At 29.6% G+C, this 24,155-nt stretch overlaps 1 protein-coding gene across 6 annotated transcripts; it reads left to right on the top strand.

The window, feature by feature from the left end:
- The first annotated feature begins 3,932 nt into the window (after window positions 1-3,932).
- LOC145186210 (uncharacterized) lies at window positions 3,933-22,297 on the top strand. Of its 6 annotated transcripts, none has more exons than XM_090098029.1 (13): window positions 3,933-6,038; window positions 14,528-14,619; window positions 14,928-15,316; window positions 15,856-15,914; window positions 16,034-16,082; window positions 16,352-16,455; window positions 16,541-16,978; window positions 17,123-17,177; window positions 20,268-20,463; window positions 20,566-20,806; window positions 20,888-20,967; window positions 21,048-21,712; window positions 21,899-22,297. In XM_090098029.1, the coding sequence occupies exons 1-12, from the start codon at window positions 5,976-5,978 to the stop codon at window positions 21,682-21,684; spliced, it is 2,403 nt and encodes an 800-aa protein (XP_089954155.1). In that variant the 5' UTR covers window positions 3,933-5,975; the 3' UTR covers window positions 21,685-21,712; window positions 21,899-22,297. The 6 variants fall into 6 exon arrangements, with proteins under 6 accessions (XP_089954155.1, XP_089954156.1, XP_089954154.1 ...); XM_090098030.1 differs by lacking the exon at window positions 3,933-6,038 and adding an exon at window positions 10,405-11,280; XM_090098028.1 differs by lacking the exon at window positions 3,933-6,038 and adding an exon at window positions 11,376-13,176.
- Window positions 22,298-24,155: the final 1,858 nt, after the last annotated feature.

Here is a 24,155-nt window from a genome sequence, read left to right as displayed (position 1 = left end):
TATTACTTTTAAAACATTACGTAATAGAAGTAATGCAAGGTGGATCTCTAAAGCAATATATGCCATACTTGCTTTGTGCTACTCCCATACAAATGTGAACTGCTTAATGAAAATAATGAATTTCTTTGTGGAGCTTGGTTTGACATTAGTTTAGTGACCATTTTTGTAAAGAAAATGATTATGAAAAAAATGACAGATTAAAGAAACAAAAAAAAGCACATTAAGTTTTTAAGAAACTTTGGAATAAAGAAAATACAGCTATTCAAACACAAATAAGTAACATATGTGCTGAACGAGCAATTAGAATCATGCAAGATATACAGTGTAATAGTGCTGAAAATATCGATTTGAAGTTCATTACAGCAAACAAGTGATTGCATTACATCACATTATTCATTTACTGGGACTGAACTATGTTATATACTATGAATTTCTCATAACCTTATCCACTTATACTATATCGCAAAAATTTCAATATATATTCCTCATTTTGTAAGACAAAAGGCCATATGAGGTTGTAACCAATTTGTTGAATTATAGTAATAATGAAAGTAATTAATTTACTCCAAAAATCATTTACTTTGAGTATACAATTAAAATTTGTACGTTTCTTTAAGCGCTTCTATTGAAATATTTCAAAGTCCAGTGGGTGCTTTTTGTTAAAGCAAAGTAAGAGTACTATATATCATATGTTTTTACGTGTTATATAAATGGCCTTAGAAAAAATATTATCCACATCAACATCAATAAGAAAAAATCACAATCAACTAAATAAATAAACTGCAGAGTTTTTTCATTTAATTACACTGAACGATACTCATAAATTTCTGTATCTAGATACTGTTAGTTATTTAATTTAGCAATAGCCTTTTTTTGAGGAATAAGTCTCCGTTGCTCTTCGTCTAATGTTACATCATCTTCACTCCCTTCATTTTCAACTTCATTCTCCTCTTTCTCGATATTTAATTTAATAAATTAAATTGATTCGAGGCATTCATTATTGGCAGAGACGTCAGTAGAGTGAAGTCGCAATCTGCCAAGTTTCATTTTTTATGACTGGGATGTTTTACCACCTGGTGTAAAACCTATTAATTCTTGATAAATGTCAGTATCAGGAAGATTGCATGGGCGACGCATTATCATTTTCGTAGTCAGCCAAGCAGGTCTGATTAAGTAAACGATATGTCGAAAACCTTTTCTCAATTAGAAGTGATTCATCTTATCACCATCAAAACTAAGTAAGCCAGATTTTTTTTGGGCGAAAGTTAATTTGTATTTTCCTTTTTATTGTCGATATATTTAAAAATTAACAATGGTGAATTGTATTTAACAAAAGTAATTTTGCCAATTTTTTTTATACTCATGCAAGTTTCATAAGAATATTATTAAGCTTACGAACAGTGGATCTATTAAACTATTTGATTGATAAATCCACTACTTAATGATTAAATAGATTTGCTTAATTTACTTGTGGTTATCAAGCAAAACAATTATAGTTGTAAAAAAAGTACGAAGCACCAAAACTTATATGTTTCGAATATTTTTATACGGCACTGCTTCACAGTGGTAGAGCATTAACTCTATCACTGTAAGACAGCCATATAAGTTTGGGTCAGAGGTGGTAAGAGGAAATAAAATGAGGCCTATTTCGGCTTATATTCAAAACAAATTTTAAATATTTTGATCAAAAAAAGTCATTTGAAGTATAAAATTACTAAAAGTTTTACTTAAAGTTTTAAAGCTTACCTAAAGATTGAACTGACGTTCTTTCATTTTTACATTTGCAAGTTTAACATTTTACTATCTTTAAAATTCTGTTAGGAATTAGCCGAAGCGGAGGCGGAGGGAAAAGTTATAAATTATACAGAATTTCCGCATTTGCGAAAATTGACGCAGTCCGTTACATGCAATTAACAAAAATCATCCGCAGATCAGGCGCGTAGCTACCTTATAGCAAGAGTAGGCACAGCCTAAGGGCCCGTCGAAAAAGGGCCCAAATAGCAGCTATTAAAGTTCGTTTCGTTGAAGTTTTAAAAGCAGTTACAAAAATAATACTGCAATCAAATAAGGTGGATGAAAAAAATGAAGCAGCCAATATTAAAAAACAAATCGAAAATTTTGAGTTTGTATTTATTACTGTATTTTTATTCAAAATCATGACTGAAATCAATAATGCATCTAAAGTTTTACAAAAAAAAGATGTGGGTTTAAGTACGGCAGTTTCTGCATTAGAAAATTTAAATATTAAACTAAAAATATTTCGAGACTCATATGAAGAATTTAAAATGGAAGCTAAAGTGCTAGCAAACTAGTGGAAAGTTGATCCGCGTTTTACTTGTAAACGACGAAGATTTGTTAAACGTCATTTTGATGAATTATCATCAGATTATCGTTTTAGTAATAGTGAAGAAATATTCAAGGTAAATGTTTTTTATTATACACTTGACAAAACAATTGTCCGAATCGATAAACGTTTCACTGGAATGAGAACTATCAACCATTATTTTGCATTTCTTGAACCTAAGAATATATTAACGATGTCGCAATAAAATATGGTAAAAGCTTGTGATACACTTTGCAGCAAATATCCAGAAGTATTTACATCCAACCTAGCTAATCAATTTGTCCAACTTACCACAATTATTAAAATTAGATTTAAACCACACAATGACAATAAACAGCTAGCTGAAATAATGACAATCAAATATAGTGTATTGGAAAGTGATTTTTCCGAAATTTACATGACAGTTCTTTTATTTTTCACATTACCCGTAACGGTTGCAAGTGTGGAGAGAAGTTTTAATAAATTAAAAATAATTAAAGATTACAAAAGAAATGCAACCACTCAAAGCAGACTACATCATCTTGCATTACTAGCCATAGAGCATAAAACAGCATCAACAATGGATGTTAAAAAAGTTGTGAATATCTTTGCAAATGCAAAAGCTAGAAAAAAAGTTTTTTAAAATTATGTACTATTGTAATAAAATTATGATAAATTGTATTATTTAACTTGAGTGTTTTTCATACAGTGTTCTTTTCTGTAATAATAACAAACTACTGAATTTATAATATATTTACTGAATTTACTTTTTTTATAAAATAAATTTACCTTAAGGGGGCCCCTCAGGGGATCTTGCCTATGAGCCGAAACTTTTAGCTACGCTACTGCTGCAGATGATCATAAATAATTGAAAACCCTTAATGTATTGTAATTAGAAGGTGATGCTTCAAGCAACCAAAATAAAAAATAAAAAAGTATTTGTAAGAGAGGGTACTCTTGGAATTATTTTTTGCTGACTCTTAAAAGTGTTTTTGTTATTATTGGTTTTGTTTTGGTTTTTTTTTTGGTTATTTTTATCCCTTAGTAGATGAACTTTATAATTTAATGAAATGTTCATTAATACATCTATTACCTTTTTTTTATACAATGAGAATACAGTGTTTAACTTTAATATTCTAGATAAATTGTATTATTTAACTTGATTGTTGCTCTTATTTTTGTTTACCCACCTAGTTTGTTACCCCCTCCGACCTGAACGAGAAGATAACGTAAATATTACATAACTTTAACATAAATGTAACATAAATATTACTTAAGTATAACATGAATATTACTTAATTATAACATAAATATTACATAAATATAACATAAATACAACATAAATATGATAAAACATTTTTTTGCAAAAATTAATATGAATACTTTATTCTAAAATTGAAAATTATCACTAAAATATTGTCATTGTTGTTCTCACTACAATTTTATCTCTTTTTAAACCGCTCTTTAAGTTCTAAAATCTTTTTTATAAATTTCATTTTGGTAAATAATAACTAGAACTTTGGTAAATAATAACTAGAAAAAAAAAGTTTGCGTGTAATAATTACACGAAAGGTTATTGTATCTGATTATATAAAATCTAACATTTTTTCTTTCTTTTACGACTACTTTTGTCTTTATATGTAAAATCTGAGTTTAAGTTTACTCCCACAGGAAATGTTATTTAGCTTAACTTTCAGATATGAACTTCGAGCTTCCTAATTAAAATGTCCTTAGGTTAATGCTATTTTAATTTAGCCAGAAAAAAGGTATTTTAATAAATGATAAAAAAAATGACGCAATCAATAGATAAATTTGCTTTGCTTTTTTTTAATTTTTTTTACAAAAAACCCGTTTCTCTCAGTAATTTTTTATTTTAATAAAATATTTTGTGTAGTATAAGTAGGATTTTACTTTAATCTTTTTTTTAGTGTTTTACAATTTTTAAAACTTAAAGAAATAAGATTTCTAAAGATTTTAAAATCCAGTTTTAATAAAATTTTATTGCACTTCATTTTTGGCTGGCTAATAAAAAGAAATCTTTTTGAAACTAACAATTCATTTTCATCAAACGAAACAGAGAAGAGTAACATTAGGGTTTGTCTTTATCCGAACAAGACTTTATTTATTTGATTATAAAAGCGGTTGGGAATATTTAAGTATACGAATAAGTGACCATGCGTGTCTAAGTGTATCTTAACCAAATAATTTAAATTTGCTGACAAATGACATAACCTTAGCATGAGCTCAATCGGTTGAGGTTTTCAACTTTTTATCATTGCGTGGAGTGATAATCATATTCGCTTAGGAAAGTTTAAGTCATATATATATATATATATATGGCGGAAATCTTTAAAGTAGGAACGTAATGTAGCTTGAGGTGTAGTAGTGCCTCGCTGCTGCAATGCAATAACAAACTGCTAAAAGATTTGATATTTATCATTTAATATTTATTGTTAGATAATTGATTTTTTTTTTTTTTTTTGCACTAACTTTTATTGGGAATGACAAATCTAAGAAGGATGCAGCCTTGATTTTTTTAAAATAATAAATCGCTTGCTCTTTCTAATTGGATGCATGCCTTTATCAGGGCACCTACATATCTAACATCTAAAGCAACTATAGATAAGATTATAAAAATATTAAAGCTGGATTTCAGCTCAGACTTTAACTCAAATATTGTTGAATTAAGTCACATTTAAGCTAAATATCACAACCTAACTACTAGTTTTAACTTAAAAAACTAAGTAATTACCACTACTTACAGGTTTAGAACATCAACATGTTAAACATTCTACCTACCTTTTTAGTGCATACTTTGTTTAACTGGTTATGCAGGAATGTGAATGATCAAGTACAAAATCGTGCAGGTGCAGCAATGTCTTGTTAAAAAAATACTTTTCAATATATTGTTTTTAAATTATCATTTTTTAACTATTGCAAATTTTTCCATGTTTTTTTGTTGGTATCTGTTTTTCAGTCAATCCTTTTAAACACGTTTTTATTGTGAAAAATGAAACTTTAACTAAAGTCAGATGTTTCATACCATTACTATATTGTTATATAGTAGCTACTATATAACAAGTTTTTATACTAATTTTGATTTGGTAGAAGTGACAAAATATACTTTATATCGATTTTCGAAAGTCTGTTTGTAGACTTTTATGTAATTGTCACCATTCCTGTGTTTTAAAAATAGACAAGTTACATAGTTAAACCAACTATTTAAAAAATATAATGTGACATGTGTATTGTAAAAGTAGAGACTCCTAACAAATAACACTGATAGTGCAGAGAATGATTAATTAATATATGTGTACACTTTTAAGGAATGTTAAAGTTGTTAAATGCTTTTTTAAATAATATAAGTAAATATTTTCCTGTACAAAATGTTTCTTTCTTAAAATTTATTTTTGTGAAAAAGCCTATATTTCAAAACTTTACCAAAAATTGGGATATCAGTTAATCAGAAATAAGTTTGAGTTTATATTGATTTTAATTTGTTTGTATGTGACTATTTTGTGTACCTACTATCTCTCTGAATTATGGCAGAAGGCAACTTTTGATTCACTGATTGATTTTTTTGATCAACATAAAATATATTTCAATTAAATACTAGATAAAGTTACACAACTAAGTAAAACTTGGTTTGCTTATGTGTTCCATGACGTCAGGAGAAAGCTTATCAATACCTTTGGATAGTGTCCACTTAGTACAAGTAAGTTTTATAAATTCAGTTTTTGACAGTTATGATTTTTGTTGTGGAGTATATTTGTAGTAATGTGATTGGAGTTTGGGATTGAAAATGATTACATTGTTAATTGTTAGCATAGTCATTATGGAGGACAATTATTATTATAATAAATAACTATTATATTATTCAGAGATTAATTTATTATGGTTTGAAAAGATTTAAATTATTTAAAAGTATTTAAATTATTATGAATTTATTTATATAAATGCAATTGATTCTTGTCATAAATGTTGTTATTTACATGCAACATATATGTCAAGAATCAATTACATTTATATCAAGAATTAATCAATATATCCAGAGGCATATGGATGCCTCCCAAGAATGAATAAGTTGTAAATTTTGTGAATAAGTCTTGAAACAAGTGAAAAAAAAGAAACAAAAAAAAAAACAGTCTTGAAAAGGTTTGAATAAACTAAAATCAACTTTGTAAAACTGTAACTTAATTAAGAAATAACAAGACTCTTTTTGGCATTGATTTTTAACAGGACTAGTATTGTAATTTTTAAATGATAGCATGCACATCACCACAAGAAATGTTAATGCAATGTCAATGTCTTACCATTTTAGCATAAATAGGTTAGATCGTAGATAAAAAACATGGAATCAATCAATCATGTAAATGTAAACAGTAAATTCTTATTATGACAAATTTATTTAGTATTACAAGAGTTATATCTGTTGTCTTGAAATATCCTGTAATTATTGACATATTATAAGAACACATAAAAAAAAGCCGTCATGTATCTTAAGATGTTTCAAGACCAAATCAAGCATATTGTGTTATTGGACCCTTACTGATTTGCTTTCTATAAAACTTGCTGCCAACCTATTGTCTTCTTTTCTGCTCTGTAAGAGTACATTATTTATTCCGTATTTATAATTTGAAATAGGAATAAATGAGGTTCTTTTAATGATAGACTTTATCAACAAGCAGTGATTGGATATAGAAATTTTTACTTTGGTTCAAAACAGGAGCCTAATTTGATGTCAGAAAAAAAAAAAGCTGTTATATAAATTAGTGTTAAAAGATTATTTACTCTCACCTAGCAAAAAGATAAAGTAAGCTCTAATGAATTTTTTATGAAATGTCAATATGGAGGATTATTATTATTAAAACATTAATATTTAATACAATTTTATTGAAGCTCACAAAAAAAAAACAAAAAACAAGGTTATTAGAGGCTACTGATCTGAAAATCATACAGAGTTTAGAATATTTTTTGTTATTTTTTAAAAGTTAATTGATTTGTTTACAGGCAAAAAGAAAAAGTTGCAAAAAAGAATTTTCCAAGACTAAAACCCCCTATGCTTAGGGCTAACTTACATTCTCAGAATTAATAACTTTACAAACTTAGACTTTTAAAAATAAGCACCTGAATACTTAAATACAACCATAAAATAGTAATGTATGTAATTGTAACACAACTCATAATCTCATTGTCATTGCAAAGCTAAAGATGTTTTCTCTGATATTTTTAAAAATATGTTTAAATAATGATTCTTGAGCTCTAAAGTCACAGACATTTCTAATTATATTCATAAACATAACTAATTATAGCCTGCTCAAAACCTTTTTTGGCTTATTTCTGTTAAAAAGCTGGTTTGTTTCAACCTTATGTTATAAAACATTTTGTTCTCATAAAATCAAAGAAGGACTAATTGTAATCTTTTACATTTATATACATACATACATACATACATACATACATACATACATACATACATACATACATACATACATACATACATACATACATACATACATACATACATACATACATACATATATATAATATATATATATATATATATATATATATATATATATATATATATATATATATATATATATATATATATATATATATATATATATATATATATATATATATATATATTGTATTGTTATTGCATAATATGCATTTATTGTGCTTTTTTAGACAAAATAAGTAAATGTTCAAGTTTCTCCTTTTTTTATTGGCCGCATGATAATATAAATCAAAATTTTGGTTTGAGGGTTTACCTTTTTCAAAAATTTAAAATAAAATATGTTTCTCTTACTTTGTAAGAGAAAAATAATTTATTTTAAAATATACAAGTGTCTTAAAGGTATGAGGCATGCAAAAACCTGCACCCTGCATACCAGTAAACATATATTTACTAGTAAAAATTAAAAGAAAAATCAACTAATTTCATTTTAGGTCAGCAAAAGTGCAATAATTATAGTTTTGTCTATAAGTATTGCACTTTTGCTGACTTAAAATCAGAAATATTTCTCATCAGCACATATTTGGGGATGTGAAAATATGAGTTTCAAAGGCTGGTGTGATATCATTTGGTCTCAAATTTCTTACAACTTTCCTTCTTCATTTTAGCAATTTCTATACATTCTAGGTGCAAATACCGATATTTAATGAGTTTTATTTTTTATTAAATATTTTACTACGTAACACCTTCAGAAAAAGTTAAGTTGAATACTATAAAAAATGTTTTAAAAAATTATCATCCTAATAAAGTTTGTATGTGCTTTAGTAGTTATGTAAAGTTTGTATGTGCTTAAGTAGTTAAACACTTGAATCTTTTTTTTGTTTTTCTAAAAATTATCCTAGTTTTAAGTTTTTATAAAGGTCTTAATTTAAAACTAAAAGTTTATAATAGTTGTATATCATAAACTTTTAATGATAGTTTTAGTAGTGTTATAAAAATGAAAGCGGATAAAGTTCTTTGTAAGTAATATCTAATAATCTTTACTTTTTGTTAAAATATTTCACAAAGAAATAAGACAAACTCCAAAACCTTTTAAGGAAAAAGTTGGGATACTCAAAAAGCTGATAGAATAGTTAACTCTTCTTTGTTCGGGATTAATGAACTTTTTCTTGAGCTAAACTAGATAATGCTTGGCTCTTTTACTATATAGTAGTTTGTATTATTACACCATCACAGATTTGCTAATAAATCACCAGTATTTATCAATTTTATTTATAAACATACTTAATGACCCAAAAGAAACAGTACCATACAGTCTTTTAAGTAAAATGTTATAAGTATAGTAGAGGTACAATATGAATTTTACTAATGGAAATACACAAAAAGGTGTCTGAAAATGAAGTTAAACGTTTCATGTCCAACACTGGTAAATAAATAATCAAAAAAATGCCTAAGCCATATGATTTTTAAAAGTTTTCTCTTTTCCTCACTTAAAACTCTTTCTGTTATCATATTCTTTTTGCACTTTTGAATAAAATAATTTCAACGGGAAGTACATTTTTTCTAGAATTTTGATTTTCTTCTTAATTGGTTTTTTTTTGTTTTCTTTATTCTGGCATTAGTTCAAAAGTAAATATATATATATATATATATATATATATATATATATATATATATATATATATATATATATATATATATATATATATATATATATATATATATATATATATATATATATATATATATATATAAAGGTTTTCTAAACTTGTTAAGGGATTCGTGGCTATTATTTCATAAAACTTAAAAACGCTTAAAGTGATATTTAAATTCATTTGTAAAATGATAAAAAGGATATTTCATTGTAATCATTTTTAGTTGCTTTTATGTGCTTAAGTTTTTGAGTTGAAAAAAAATATTCCTGTATCTATATTTGTGGCCTGTTTAACAGAAGCAAGTTATTTTCGGTGAGTTTTACTACTAATTTCCGTTAAGTTTCACTAAGAATAAATACATCAAAGGGAATGGCTGTTGTGAATAGGGAGTTTTTCATATGATTAAAATGGAGGAAGTGTTTGTCACATTCCTCCACATGGATTCACGTCCATTACTTCTCATCCGCTGGATAAAGTTTTAAACTTCAACAATATCCATTGTGTTTTAATTGCTCTTAATTATACCAATAACAATCTCATTGCTCTTAAAATAAAATGGAGACTCATCAGAAAAGTATCAAAAGGAAATGCTTATTTGAAAAGATTTCATCTGGGTAATTAAATAAGAAGCAAAGTTGTATTCGTTGGATTTGAGTTAGCCACATGCCAAAGTTGATAATTATGAAAATGTTGGTAAAAAAAATCGTCAGTAACCATTATGGCTGATAAAAATAGAGTAACTCTAGAAATAAGAATCTACATGTTCTTATTGAAATAAAATCTATATATTCTTATTCGAGTAATATTTAAATTTGAGATTCTTCAAGAAAATTACATAAAACATATTCCAGATATTAAAAGTACAACGCCCTTCACCACAGGTGTCATACAAATACATAGTTATTATATTATATATATTATACATATTTTTTCATTCCTTTTAACAGGTTAAGAACGTAATTTCCCGCGTTAAAAAATATTTTTTCCTTACTTTGTCGATATTATGATTCTGTATTAACTATGAAGCGCAAAAACAAGGATAGACAGTTAAAATGGCTGATTAAAAATAACCCCTGCTACTTAAAAACCAGGAATGTCAAAATGATTTTTTCAGCTTTTTTAAATCATACTTTGGATACTCTTTTTAAATAACCATATACTAGCCACAATCTGCATAGCAGAAAAATAACTAAAGTTCTTTAAAAATTGATTTTGAGTTTTCTCCAAATGTACGAAACTGGCATTCCATGTATTTCCTTGCGTCGTTCGTTTACTTTAAGTATCTTTCTGAAACTAATTTAAGATCCATGAAAGCAGTGAAGTTTGTCGATTGTGCGTTAAAATATGCACTTGTTTAAGTGCTAAGTAATGTAGTTGCCTTTTATGCGCAGCAAACTACCTCAATGCACTGTTTGTTCTGGTTGTTTGTCTCAAATCAAATCTCTCTTGACTTGCCAACGCACATGAAATTATAAACTAAAGAGAAAGCGGGTTAAAACGAAGCCGAAGAATAATGCCGATCTATTTTATTGTGATCAAAAGATTGTTTCGGCGAAGAAAGATAAATTTATACTCTTGTTTGCAGTATATTTCGGTATGCTAGTTGTGATTGTGGAATTTTCAAAACAGTTCTTCGTTAAAAAATTACTAAAGGAAAATTACTTTTTTACACGATGTGATAGGGAGTTTAACCGTCCATTATGTGATTACTGTGACCAGGATCGCTTCCTGATGAATGCGATGCATGTTCTTTAGTCATAGATTAGTTTTGTGACGTCATGACAATGAAATTGATAGAAGAGTCCGAAGAGATTAATTTAAAAAGAAAACGCAACACGACTGTAAGTTTCAGATTTGTCTTGCTTACTCTTCTGCATCTTGAATAGTAGAGATTTATGAGGCAATGTTAATTAAAAATAACAGATAGGAGCGCCATTTTAATAGAAACATGTCGATTAACAGCTTCTCAATAACTTTTGCGGTTTCAAAATAAAGCATTCGAAAAATTTGTGTTTTTAAAATATTTTTTTCAAATACCTCCTTTTTTATATCAACAGATTTGCACTTCTAAGAATGGTCCCGAGCGCTGCGGAATTCTGAACAACAACTTCGAATAACTCTGTTTTCAAAATTAAGTTGATCGCTTGACATTTGTTTAACCGCAATGAAATCACGAACTTGTCCAAAAATGATTTATTTGTATGCAAATGTCTAAAAGTCGCGTTTGAAGTTTTGTGGTGTATTGATATAAAAACTCAAATTAACTTGTCACGAACTTTTTTATAGCCACAGGCGTAACGCGTCAGAAAAAAGCGGGGTTTTTTTTTAATATATAAAAACCTGCTAAAAATACAAGAATAAAGCGAGGTAGACAAACTCGTATAAATAATTTAGCGTACTTCAAAGGTTTTGTTAAAATCAGTGTGATAAAAGATTTTTCGTATTTTTTGTAAAGTAAGTTTATTTGATATTTGCCTTCAATGACGCGTCAACTGTCTGTTCTTTTTTTTTTTTTTTTTTTTTTTTTCTTCTATTCTCTTTTCCATTTAAAGCTAAAAACTTAGCGTGGAGTTATCTTTTTACGTAAAACTCGCTTTACCTGAGAATATCAGATGACACACGTTTATCTTAAAATGTTTTTTTTTTTTGTTTGTTTGTTTTTTAAAAAAAAAAAAGAATTGAAAAACTTCTTTACGTATCATCTAAGTTAAAATATTAGAGTAAATCTACTTGTTAGATTTTCATTGAAGAAACGCGCGCGCGTGCAAAAAAAAAAAAAAAAAAAAAAATAGAAAAGAAAAGAAAGGGTATTTTAAGCAGACTTGAAAGTTTTTAGAACTCTTTTTGATGTTAGTCAAATTTCATTGTTTACTGATTTTAGTGCACGAAAAATGCATGGAGAAAAAAAAAAAAGAAGTTATTCCAATCGTAGGATTATTTTAGAATGAAGATAAGATAAAAATGTTGTAGAATATGTTTTAGGAAAAACGAAGAATTTAACAAGCAAAACGCTAAACGCATGCTATTTTATATATGATATTACCAGAGGGGAATTCCTAAAAATAGTGCTATTATTTTATAATCGTTTCCGTTTGTTTTTGTTTAATTTTTCGTTCTTGTTGTTAACGGAGGTTCCTAATGTTCAACTCGAAACAGACAGCTGTTTCGAAGTGTTTTGTTTACAAAGCCTTTTCTGAAAAGAAAAGAAACCGGTGATATTATGAAACATCTTTACTTTCAGAAGCTTTCGTAATTAATTCGCTCTGGTATATAAAGCCACGAAAAGAAAACGATTTTGTTCGTCTTTAATTTTCAATAGAACGACAATTGATAGAACGTTGCGATTGAAGTTCTTGCGTAAATCAACTTTACTCGAACAGTTCTTCTGTTATCGTCTGCTTTTAAAACTGTTAGTGTTCAGAAATATTTATATAAAGTATTTCGATCATTGAAAATATATGTGACTTGGTTTTAGAGAATTTAACTTTCCATTTTTTAAATTCTCAGCGATGCATCCTAGGATTCGTCTTTTTCATGTAAAAATCTGGTTGACTGCTTTAAATAACAAAAAAGAGAAAGAATTAGACGATGATGACGATATAGAATACTTTTATTGTTCCAGTCCTGAAGATAGCTTCACCCCGGAAAAGGTTTATAATAGTGATAAATATATCGAAGAAGGATTTCATGGCAGTAAATACATCGAATGTGATTTTGTAGATGACAAACGTGTACACGTAAGTATATCCTTTTGCAGATGGTCATTAAATTTATATTCAAAGTGTTAACGCGTGTTATTAGCTAAAACTGTATTTTTTGTTACTTGCAAAACAGAGAACTACCCGCCATTATTAATCCATTTCAAATATCAGTTTGAATAAAATATTCCATCATTTCTGGTCTTTTTTAATTTGAATTATTTAGGTATAAAGTTTTACTGCGTTTTCAAACCAAAATTGACGTGTTTACTTAGATTTGTTTATGAAAGAATGTCCCTCCTTTCTTGAATTTTTCTATTAACAAACATTTTTAAGAATATCACTCACTTGAAACTATCGGAGAGAGATTTTTTTTAAGTTTACCAATTAAAGGTTTTTTGGGGTGTTGAGTGATACTGTTTTGCGGTCAACTGTTTCAATAAACTTCTGTTAACGGTTAGTAAGATTTGTTTGCTTTGGTTTTTTATAAACGAAAAAAACTTCTGAGGGAGTTTTTTTTAAAAAGAAAAGTCTGCTTTGATTTAAAGTTGTGATAGTTTGTTGTTTTAAGTTAGCGCTATCGAACTTTTATTGTTACTGCTATTTTTTCGAGGCTTTTTAAAACTATAAAATGTTGTAAATTGCGCAAAAGCACTCGGTGTCTCGGATGACGTCATCAACCTCAAGTAAAACTACACTGATTAAAAAATTGGAGAGACTATCAACCACTTGATGAGTCTCTGGTCGTTGCAGCAGTCAAAAGAGCGATGCTCAAATTTCTAGTTAAAACAAAATGAGAGTAATAAACACAAGAGTTACTTAAAGTTTGTGAGAATCTATGAGCTAGAAATAGATGTGATAATTGCTTTAGTTATTTTAAGTGAATATCAAATTAGTTTTTAACTTATTTTTATTATTCTAAATTTTAACGAGGTTTTTTTTTTTTAATATAAAATAAAGAGGTTAACCTTTTGAAAGTTGTAATTATCTTTTCGAGACAATTAAAAAGGTGTTAAAAAATTGCGCATCAAACGCGCGTTTATCTAAAAAACGCGCGTTTTTTTTCTCTGTGTATCCATTATTTTATATAACAAGTCGTTAATTTGAGAAGTGAAATTCTTGAACGAAGACTCTTTGAGATTTTATTTTGTTAGTATTTCCTTTGTTTCCTATGCATTTAAATCTGAAGGCGACTGTTTAAAGCTGAACACAATAAACTAGATTATAATTCATAGTGAACTTTTTTATTTTGTCTAGTGTGTAAGATTACTATTTTGACGTTGAGAAGGATTTCGCTTTGAGGTTTAAAAATATTTGGATATGATTTATTACAGTTTTTTTTTTTCATCAAAATAATTCCAACACTCAAGTTCTTCAAATTTTGATATAGGATGGCGACACGTCTACTGATGGATCGGCTTCTCCTGACCTAATATCAAACGATGGTCTCAATGTAAACGCTCCTGCATTTACTTCTACCAAGTATGAATTCATCATTATAATTTCACTATCTCTAAAGATTTTATTATGAACTAAGCTTGGCAAATGTTAATTTTTGAATTAATAAATTGCTAGATAGTTTATAGCAAAAAGCAAAACATGTTGAAAAAGCCATTGTTTAATTAGTTATAGACGTTATTAAATAAAATAATGAACTTGGGAGTCTAATAATTTATTATTAATGTGTAATCGTTTAAGAGATACCTAAGAATTTATGGATTGTGTGACCATGACCTATAAATGTCTTAAATATCCCTTAAATAGTCACAAATCCAGTTTTCTATTTTTAGAACGATGCCACCTGTTATTATAACTAAAAGTGTTGATATGGGGAATGAACGTTGGAAACCAAATGCAGCTATTTTTGAAGAAAATTTGTTAAATCGTGTTTCTTTAACTGAAATTCTCCAACCTTTTATTGGTTCAGATGGCTTATATTACATTCCAACTGAATTTGTAAATAACTTTGCACAACCTGTTATTGTGGAGCAGCTACCTCCTGAATCAATTAATCAGGATGGATATATTTCTGTAAATGGAGCTGAGCTAGCCAATCATAATGCATCAAATCCAGATGTTCTAGCTAGTGATCTACCTGCTGGAGAATTAAAGCGCCTAATCCAGTTACAGTTTGAGTATTATTTCTCTAGGGAAAATTTAGCTAATGATTCTTATCTAGGTAAATAAATATTTTAAATGTGATTGTTACAGTATTTTAGTAATGAACCTCTATTTCACTTATATCAGAGTTGCCACAAGTCCTAGATTTCAAAATCTTTTTTTGTAAAGTCCTTAACATTCCTGATAATTTGAAAAATTAAAGCTTATGAAATGTTATAGAGCTCTCTCAAAAAAGCATATCAGTTTTGAAAATTTTTATCCCATTGTTCTAATTCATTCCATTCTCTTAAACTGTTGAAAATTTTATTATTTCTCATATAATTTTTGGACCTAATCATATTTTCAATTTTAAGCAGTGAACTAAGCTGATACATAAGAATCTTGTAATTTTTGTTTTTTAGTTTATATCATTTGTATTAAGTTTTTTTTAAAGGTTTTGTTTAAAAAATCTTGGAATGTATCAGGTAAAAGTCTTGAAAACATTTTTCCTGCCTGAAGTTCTGAAAAGTTCTTGTATTTTAATTTTTTATTGTGGCAACTCTGTATACCTTTGTTGCTTTTTTTGATTGAATAATTTATATGAAAAGCTTTTTCTAGTTTCACAAATGGATAGTGATTCATATGTTTATATTTCAACTGTTGCTAAGTTCAACCAGGTATTGCATAGTTTTTAACTTTCTTACTCTTTTTTCTATCTTCATGATTTTTGAATAATAAAATTATATTGAAAAAAATTAAAGGTGCTTTGATAAAGCTTCATGTATTTTTCCATTAGGTTCGTAAACTTACTTCAGATATAAACCTTATTGTAGAAGCTCTCAAAGGTACAAACTAATATTACAGCAATAAGTTATATATTTCTTAATGTTACAAATAAATGCATGATTACTAAGGCATTAGATATTTAAGAAAAATGTTTTTTAAAAGAATGATTTTTTTAAAATTTTTTTAGATTAAATATTAAATAATTTAGTTTGTATAGTTACTTATCATACTCTAACAAACAAACTTGATATTTAATGGTTTCTTCTGATACTGCATTGAAAAGAACTGGTTTTTTAAATTTCTACAACTTTCTTTGTATGTGTTTTAGAGTCACCTTATGTTCAGCTGGATGAAACTGAGCAGAAGGTGCGAGCTAACATGAAGAGATGTATTGTTATTTTACGTGAAATTCCAGAGTCAACACCAATTCAAGTAATGAATTTTTTTACATATGTATTTATATGGTGCCTATTGTTTAACCAAAGTAGTAATTAAATTTTTTTACATCTTTGTGCAGGAAGTAAAAGCTCTATTTGATCACCCTAATTGTCCAAAATGGTCTTGTTTTGAATTTGCACATAATGATAGCTGGTATGTGACTTTTGAATGTGAAGAGGATGCAAAGCGTGCATATAGACATTTACGGGAAGAAGTACAATGTTTCAAAGGACGACCTTTAATGGCTCGTATTAAAGCAAAAACCTTTCTTAGTAGGAGTGTTTATTTGCCTAAAAATAGTTCCAGTCCCACTGCTATAATTTCTAGGGAGAATACTGCATCACCATACACTGTCACTACCCAGCCAATAACCGCCAACTCATTTGGGCTTCCACCAAATGCTGTTTTTCACAATGCACAGGAATTTCAATATTATGCAACATCTTCAGTAAACGGTGGTTCATTTCTTCCTGCAACATGGGTTGGACCAAGGAATCAGTTAATCAATCCCCATGAGGTGATAACTCAATATAGTTAATAAGATCCAGGTTATCAAGAACTTTGTTACCAATAAAATAACTATTTGCTACCAATTAAATTAAAGCTTCTGTGTGAATTCTTTGATAATGAGTTTTGTGTAGCTTCATAAATCTTTATCTAGATTCGACCAAGTAAAGCAAGCTTTACCAAACACAATGGTTATCAACATATTAAGAGTAAGTAGCTTTTACTTTAATGAGTAACCATATATTCTGTGTACATAATAAGTAAACTTAATAAGGAGTTGTGCATAATTTCCAAGTTTTATGATTCATGACTATACACTGTTCCAAAAAAAAGGCTTCCCACCCAAACCTTCTGACCCAGAGAAACCCTCTTGAGGGATGATGCTATGTACCTAGAGGATCAAAATAATGTTAAACTCAAAATCACTGATTGGCGTCCGAGAGAGAAAATAGCATTTAAAGTTTATGCTATAAATGAAAAGGTTCAGAGAAAACAAAATCAGTTGTTCTAAAAATTTCTGTATTAAGTCAAAGTAACTCTACATACATAAAAGACAATGCAATTAAATTCACTGTCAACAAAAAAAACAAAAAATCTTTTTAAATTTTTTTTCTGGAGTTAAGCGAACAAAGCCTTCTGAGTTTTGTAGCAACACAAACCTAAAAGTTGCGTAAAATTCTGGGAAAAGACATGTATATGTTTGTTTACATTTGTGTTTTTTAGATTTGTGTTTATTTAAAACAAAAAACATAGTTATTCATGACAAAATACCCAATAGGGCAAAGACTCAAAGAAAACCGAAATGTATCTGCTTTCAAAAAGTTTTCAAGAAAATTTATTTGTTTCAAAAAGGCTTCTAGAGCACTGATTGACAATATGAAACACAGATCACAGGTTATTTTACAGAAGCAGATTGATTTTCAAGACCCAAGAGTCCCTCTTGGTGTATGTGAGACCTGTAGGTCATTACTTAGAAGAGGTGATGAAGGTCAGAAGGTCACTTTGCCAGAACTTCAAAACTTTAATTCAATCAGTCTAAAAACACTGACCAGAACTTCAACCTGTGATTGCAAGATTTGCTCAACTGCAAGACTATCTGGAAAAACTAAGCCTACTTTTCTTAAAAACTCATCCAACCCAGGACCAGCCAAGGTTACAAAAGCTCAAAATACTGTAGAGAAGAGATGTGGAAAATGCTTTTCAGTCATTAGCTGTGGTTTTGCTCATGTATGTACAAAGAGTACTCTACACAAGAACTTGGTTGAAGTCACATCAAAGGACAGGCTTGCTGCTGAAACAGTTGCAGTGTCAGTCATTTCTTCATCTGAAGCATCTCCACATGGAACAATTCGTCTCAAGCAAGCACAAGGAAGCAGTCCATTTCCAGTCCTTTAAGGTAAATAATTTCTATAATGTGATTAAGAATTATAATTGGTTTGTATAATTGTTGAGAATCTTGACAACATTTTGTAATTTATTTGCAGGTTCATCACGATCCTTATGCCTCTTTCCAGAAAAAGAAGTCCTTGGTGCTGAAGATTTTGCAAAAGTGCAAACGAACACTGGTCTTTCTAACTCTGGAATGCAGAAACTGGTTTCAACCTTGATCAATGTGTCACAGACCCGCATTGTAGAAAAAAATTTTGCAACTAACTTTCAGTCTTTTGGGCGACAACTTGCATCTGAATTTATTCACACTGAGGTTCTGTTTTCATCAGAAAGCAAATCAGCAGAACCAAAAGTAGTTGCACATTGTATTAGTGCAAAGTCTCTTCTAGAAAAAACTCAACTCAAAAGAAATATTTCTCAAAACCACCTTGTGAAAGTGGGTATATATGGGGGAGGAGGTTTTCTCAAAGCCAGTTTGGGTGTTATTGATTTGCAACAAACCCCACATGTCACTAGAAGACTTCTGATTCATCAAACTGCAAAAGATTCCAGTGTCAAAAGGCAGCTTTTACTTTCTGTTTCTGAGGAACTTCCAGAAATCTATGAGAATGTGAAAACAATCTTAAAACTCGTCCAAGTGCACTAAATAAGTTTCTTCTTGTCTTGTGACATGAAACTTGCAAACATTATTTGTGGAATTCAGTGACATGCTAGTTCACATCCTTGTACATGGTCTGACATTGATGCAAAGAATCTTGCAAGCTGTGGAACTCCTCCAACCTTTAAATCTGTCAAGAAAAATATTGAAGCTTTCATTGCCTCTGGGGGGGTAAGGTCAATTGGGAGAGAATTATCAGTCTTCCTGATGATTCTCTCCTTATTGACCTTACCCCTCCAATGGAGCTCCATCTGCTATTAGGAGTTGTGAAAAATTTGCTTTAGTCACTCTAAGACTCTTGGACTAATGTTGGCAAGTGGCTTTCTGGACTATACATTCAAGTTAAGCCATACCATGGTGTCTGTTGTCTGGACCAGAATGCAGAAAGATCCTGAAAAAAATTGACTTACTTCAACAGCTAGCTGAAAGAGAGTCAGCATTTCAAGTTTTTGACTACATTGACACAATGAGAAAATTCAATTCTGTTGTAGAGCGACGCTTTGGCAATGAACTTGACAAAGACTATTCTGAAAAAATCCAAACTTTCAAGGAATCCTACATTGCTCTCAATGGGCCATCTGTAACACCGAAAGTTCACACAGTCTTTCACCACATTCAACATTTCATCAATAGAAGGAAATGCTCACTAGGCATCCTCAGTGAACAAGGGACAGAGGCACTACATCATGAGTTTAAGCTCCATAGGCAAAGACTCAAACGTTTTCCTGGCCATCTTCGATATGCAGAGCACTTGACCAACTGTCTGGTTGATCTTAACAGCAAGCACATGTGAAGAATGAAAACTTAGAATTAAATTCAGAATTGTGATCAGTTTTTAAGCTTGTCAAAGAAAGAAAAGTAGTATTTTCTAATCTTATTTTTAGAATTTTATCACCTTTTCAATCTTTTGTGATTGTTTGATGAGTTTATGTTAGAAAATATATTTTTGAATAATAAAAATTAATAAATTTCTTTCATAGGTCCTTCAAATTTTATGCATAAATTTAAAATGCAATTTTCTCTCTCGGACGCCAATCAGTGATTTTGAGTTAAATACTTTTTTGATCCTCTAGGTATATACTATCATCCCTCAAGAGGGTTTCTCTAGGTCAGAAGGTTTGGGTGGGAAGCTTTTTTTTGGAACAGTGAATAGTTTTTCATAATTTTTTACTTAGGCTATTTCCAATATATATGATGGTATGAAATGAGACATTCTTTCCTCTAGACTTAAATGTGACTTTCTTTCCTCTAGACTTAAATGGCCAGCGAGGTTATTTTAGTGCTGGTAAACCTAGACAGCCATTTAGAAATTATCAGACAAACAGTAGTAAAGCCAGTGAACGAAATGGCATTTCAGATTTTGAAGAACGACAGTTGTTAAACAAAAGAAGTGTTATCACAAATGGGTTTCCTCCATCTAATTTTCGAAAAGATGACAATCGCTTTATGTAAGTTTGGATAATATGTTTTTATCATGCAGGTTCTATTATAAGCTTTATTACAATAAATGATATTGAGGATGCAATTATTACAGCTGTGTTTTATTCTAGTCGCAATTCAAATACATTAAAAAAAGATCCACGTGGTAATTTAGAAGAGAGTCCTCGTTTTCAGCGTCTGCGTGAGCGTCGTATCAAAGAAGATGGGTTTATTGAAAAAAGTAATACATCAAAAAGTCTTCATTCTGATAATGGAAATCTTACACTTGACCTTGCACCTGAAAATTTTCCGGCTCTGCCAAGTCCAAATTCTCCTAATGAAAGTGTAGGAGAGACAACTTGTTCAATAAAGGTTGGTGCTTTTTTTACCTTTCATTCTTTGTTTAGAGATTAACTGTCAAGTTATGAATAAAAGAGCAATACTGATGTTTAGGATCTTTCAGCAAATGCTCTTCATCTTGTGCGCGACAAAGTGTCTTTAGATTCCTCACCTACTACTACAAGTGATTTAAGGTAATGGTGTTTATATTTTTTGCACATCTTTTTCACGTTTAAAGTTATTTGTCGAAATAAGGTATTGCTTTCATCTATAGCGAAGCCTCTATGGAGCAAAGCTCATCTGATAGCGATAGTCTAAATACAGCAATTGCTGCCTCACCTACACCTTATACTGTTACTAAAATTAGTTATGCTCAGATGGCTCAAAAACCACAAACCAAAGGACAATATGAAGGAGAAGATAAAGACTTTTGTTCTTCCTTAGAGGGAACTCTAACTTCTAAAGTTGATTCTAAAAACGTTACTACGCAAAAAACTCGCAGTTCAAGCAAAGGCTCTTCGACAAATATAACCTCTTCCAATATAGAATCAAAAAAAAATCTAGAAAAATACTCTGATAAAAATGAACACATGACAAACAATTCAAAGGATACTTATGCCTCCAAGTTTGTCCAATCCGCTAACAATTCGTCACCGTCTTTTATTCAGCGTTCAAAGAAAGTGCAGGGCATGTCAGTAAACATATCAAACTCTCAAAGTATGCCTTCTCCACGTCCACTTATGAGTCAGGTTATTAAATTGCCCGAAAGTAAATCGAACGAAATACAAAAAAATTTAAACGAAAGCACTGATACTCTGAAAGTTATAACAGGAGAAAAATCTTTTAACGAAGTTTTTCATGTCAGCGAAGGATTCAGCATTGATGATAGAAAACAGAATGGTGTAGTTTAAATGGATGCGTCGTGTTTGTCTTTTAAAGGTAAATATTTCTCACAAGTCAATATTTTTCACGTATATGTAATATATATATATATATATATATATATATATATATATATATATATATATATATATATATATATATATATATATATATATATATATATATATATATATATATATATGAATAACTTTTTATTTTTTAATCGAAATTGTTTTCTTATAGAAAAAATATATTGAACGAAGATGAAATGAGGAACAAATTCGCGTAGATTTGTTTGCTTTTTTGAGCAAATATTTTTGGAAAAAATGTCACTCTTGCGGAAACGGCTCTGTATCCTGAGTTCAACATGATGTTACAGACAAAATGAATCATTTTAAGCTTTTCTCTGAACGAGATTCGTTATTTATTATTTTATTTCCCTCTTTCATTTTTGCCCCACATCTAAAGAAATAGTTATTTTTAATGTTTAGCGGTTGTGTTTTTAAGAGAATCGAGTTACGTTTTGTAAAAATATAGTTTAGACTTTTTTTTTTTGTCGACCTGCTGCTATCTACGGATAATATGGGTAGCATTTTGTATTTGACCCTTTCTTATTAAAGGCTTTGGGTTGTTATTTTGAAATTAGATTTTAATTTTCTTTCTCGTATTAGTTGAAAAAATATAAAGTTAAGAATCTAAGATATCAAAATCTATGATAAATTCTTATATTGATTGAGTCTAAATCTTCCTGGTGGATCTTTTTCCACAACAAAAAAATCTTTGCCTTATCTTTTCACAAGTAAAATGATTGTAAACAGAATTTAACATTAGCGCTACACTTGTGGCTCAGTTTTTACTATGCCTTTATTCGATGCGAAAAAATCGTGTACATTCTTTAATTTAAAAAAATAGTGACTCAGATTTTTACGTTTTTAAAACAAATGGTAGCTCTTTCTTTCTGTTGACATTTGAATGTATTTTGATACACACTTAAAATCTTCTCAATATATTGCTCTATGAAAAGAGTTTTGTTTTGCTAGAACATTTAAACTGATGTGCCGATTCCAAGCATGCTATTAGTTTTTCTGGACCATCCAATTTTCCAGGAAGAATTATTTAGAACTTGTATATTCTTTAGATTAAAGATCAGTTTTTGTAATGAATTAGGCTTAAAATGCTGAATAAAACCAGAAAACTGCTAACTATAATTACTCTTTATCTGCAGTTTTCTAGCCAAACAACCAGTCGACATTCTAGGAGTTTATTTCAATCTCTATTTCGTATTCCTTGATGAAACCACTTACCATTTCCGTTATACAACTGTTAAAGAACCAGCTGATAGTATTGTAAGTGACAGATATTGAGCATTTGTTACAGTTCATCGACGGTTTTAAGTTGACAATTCGTAATATCTAAGGATTCGGAATTACTATTTGGACGAAATTATACGCCAACTCAGCAACCCATTTTTAATCTGGAGAGAAAGCTTAACTCAAATGATGCAACTTCTATCTACTCTTTACAAGGGGAATATTTCATCACTTTAACACGTGACCCATTTTACATTCGTGAGCACAATTATTTCAATGATAAAAAAATTGGACTTTGAGGATGGTGAAAAAAAAAAACTAAAACCAAAAATATGGTTCGTTTAACAAAATAAAGTAAAATAGTTATCAGTGTTATGCACACTAATACCGCTTAAATTGAAAATTCTTGAATTATCAATAAGTGTTACCACCTTTTGATGGTATTAAAGCCTGACAGCGCCGGGTAATACTTTCGTTTCTAATCGTTTCTTGAGGGATATCTTCCCACACGCGGATAAGACTTAGTCGTAGCTCGTCTAGACTGTTAGGTGGTAGATGTTGGCCTCTAACACGACGTCCCATTAGATCCCAAAGATTCTCTATTGGGTTCATATCTGGACTGAAAGCTAGCCGCTACAAAAACTTGAATATTGACATTAACTATTCAGTAACAATATGTGCCGTATGTAGTCTAATATTATCCTGCATATGAAAGAATCCATCTCCAATGTACGGTGCAAAAGGAACCACAAAAGGTTCTAAATTGTCTGCTGTTTATCGTTTAGAAGTCAGACACCCACAATTAACAACAAAAAGTTCTGTGCGAGCTGTTAAAAATATTCCCATACCATCAATGAGCCGGCTTCATATAAAGTGGTTTCTCGAATGTTACAAGCGAAATATCTTTCATTTGGTTTCTAAACACTCTTGGGCGGCAATCAGAGTTTACAATGCAAAACCTTGACTGATCTATAAAGAAGATCTGTCCCCAATTATGTATTTCCCAATTCATATGCCTCCTTGAAAAAGCCAGTCTGTTTCTTTGATGGTCTACAGACAATCTGGGACCAGTAGCTGCTGCCTGAGGTCGTAAATTTAAAGCATGAAGTCTTCTTCTTATGTTATCTTGATTAACAGCAGTTCCATGAACCTCAACAAGTTATATTTGGAGACTTCGTGCAGTAGTGAAC

This window comes from Hydra viridissima, unplaced genomic scaffold (assembly GCF_058129835.1).
Source record: "Hydra viridissima isolate aposymbiotic clone 2 unplaced genomic scaffold, HvirCarnegie_v1 scaffold_9, whole genome shotgun sequence".
NCBI classification, from domain to species: Eukaryota; Metazoa; Cnidaria; class Hydrozoa; order Anthoathecata; family Hydridae; genus Hydra; species Hydra viridissima.
The sequence above is the reverse complement of the archived record's forward strand: the minus strand, read 5'-3'. Positions and strand labels throughout refer to the sequence as shown.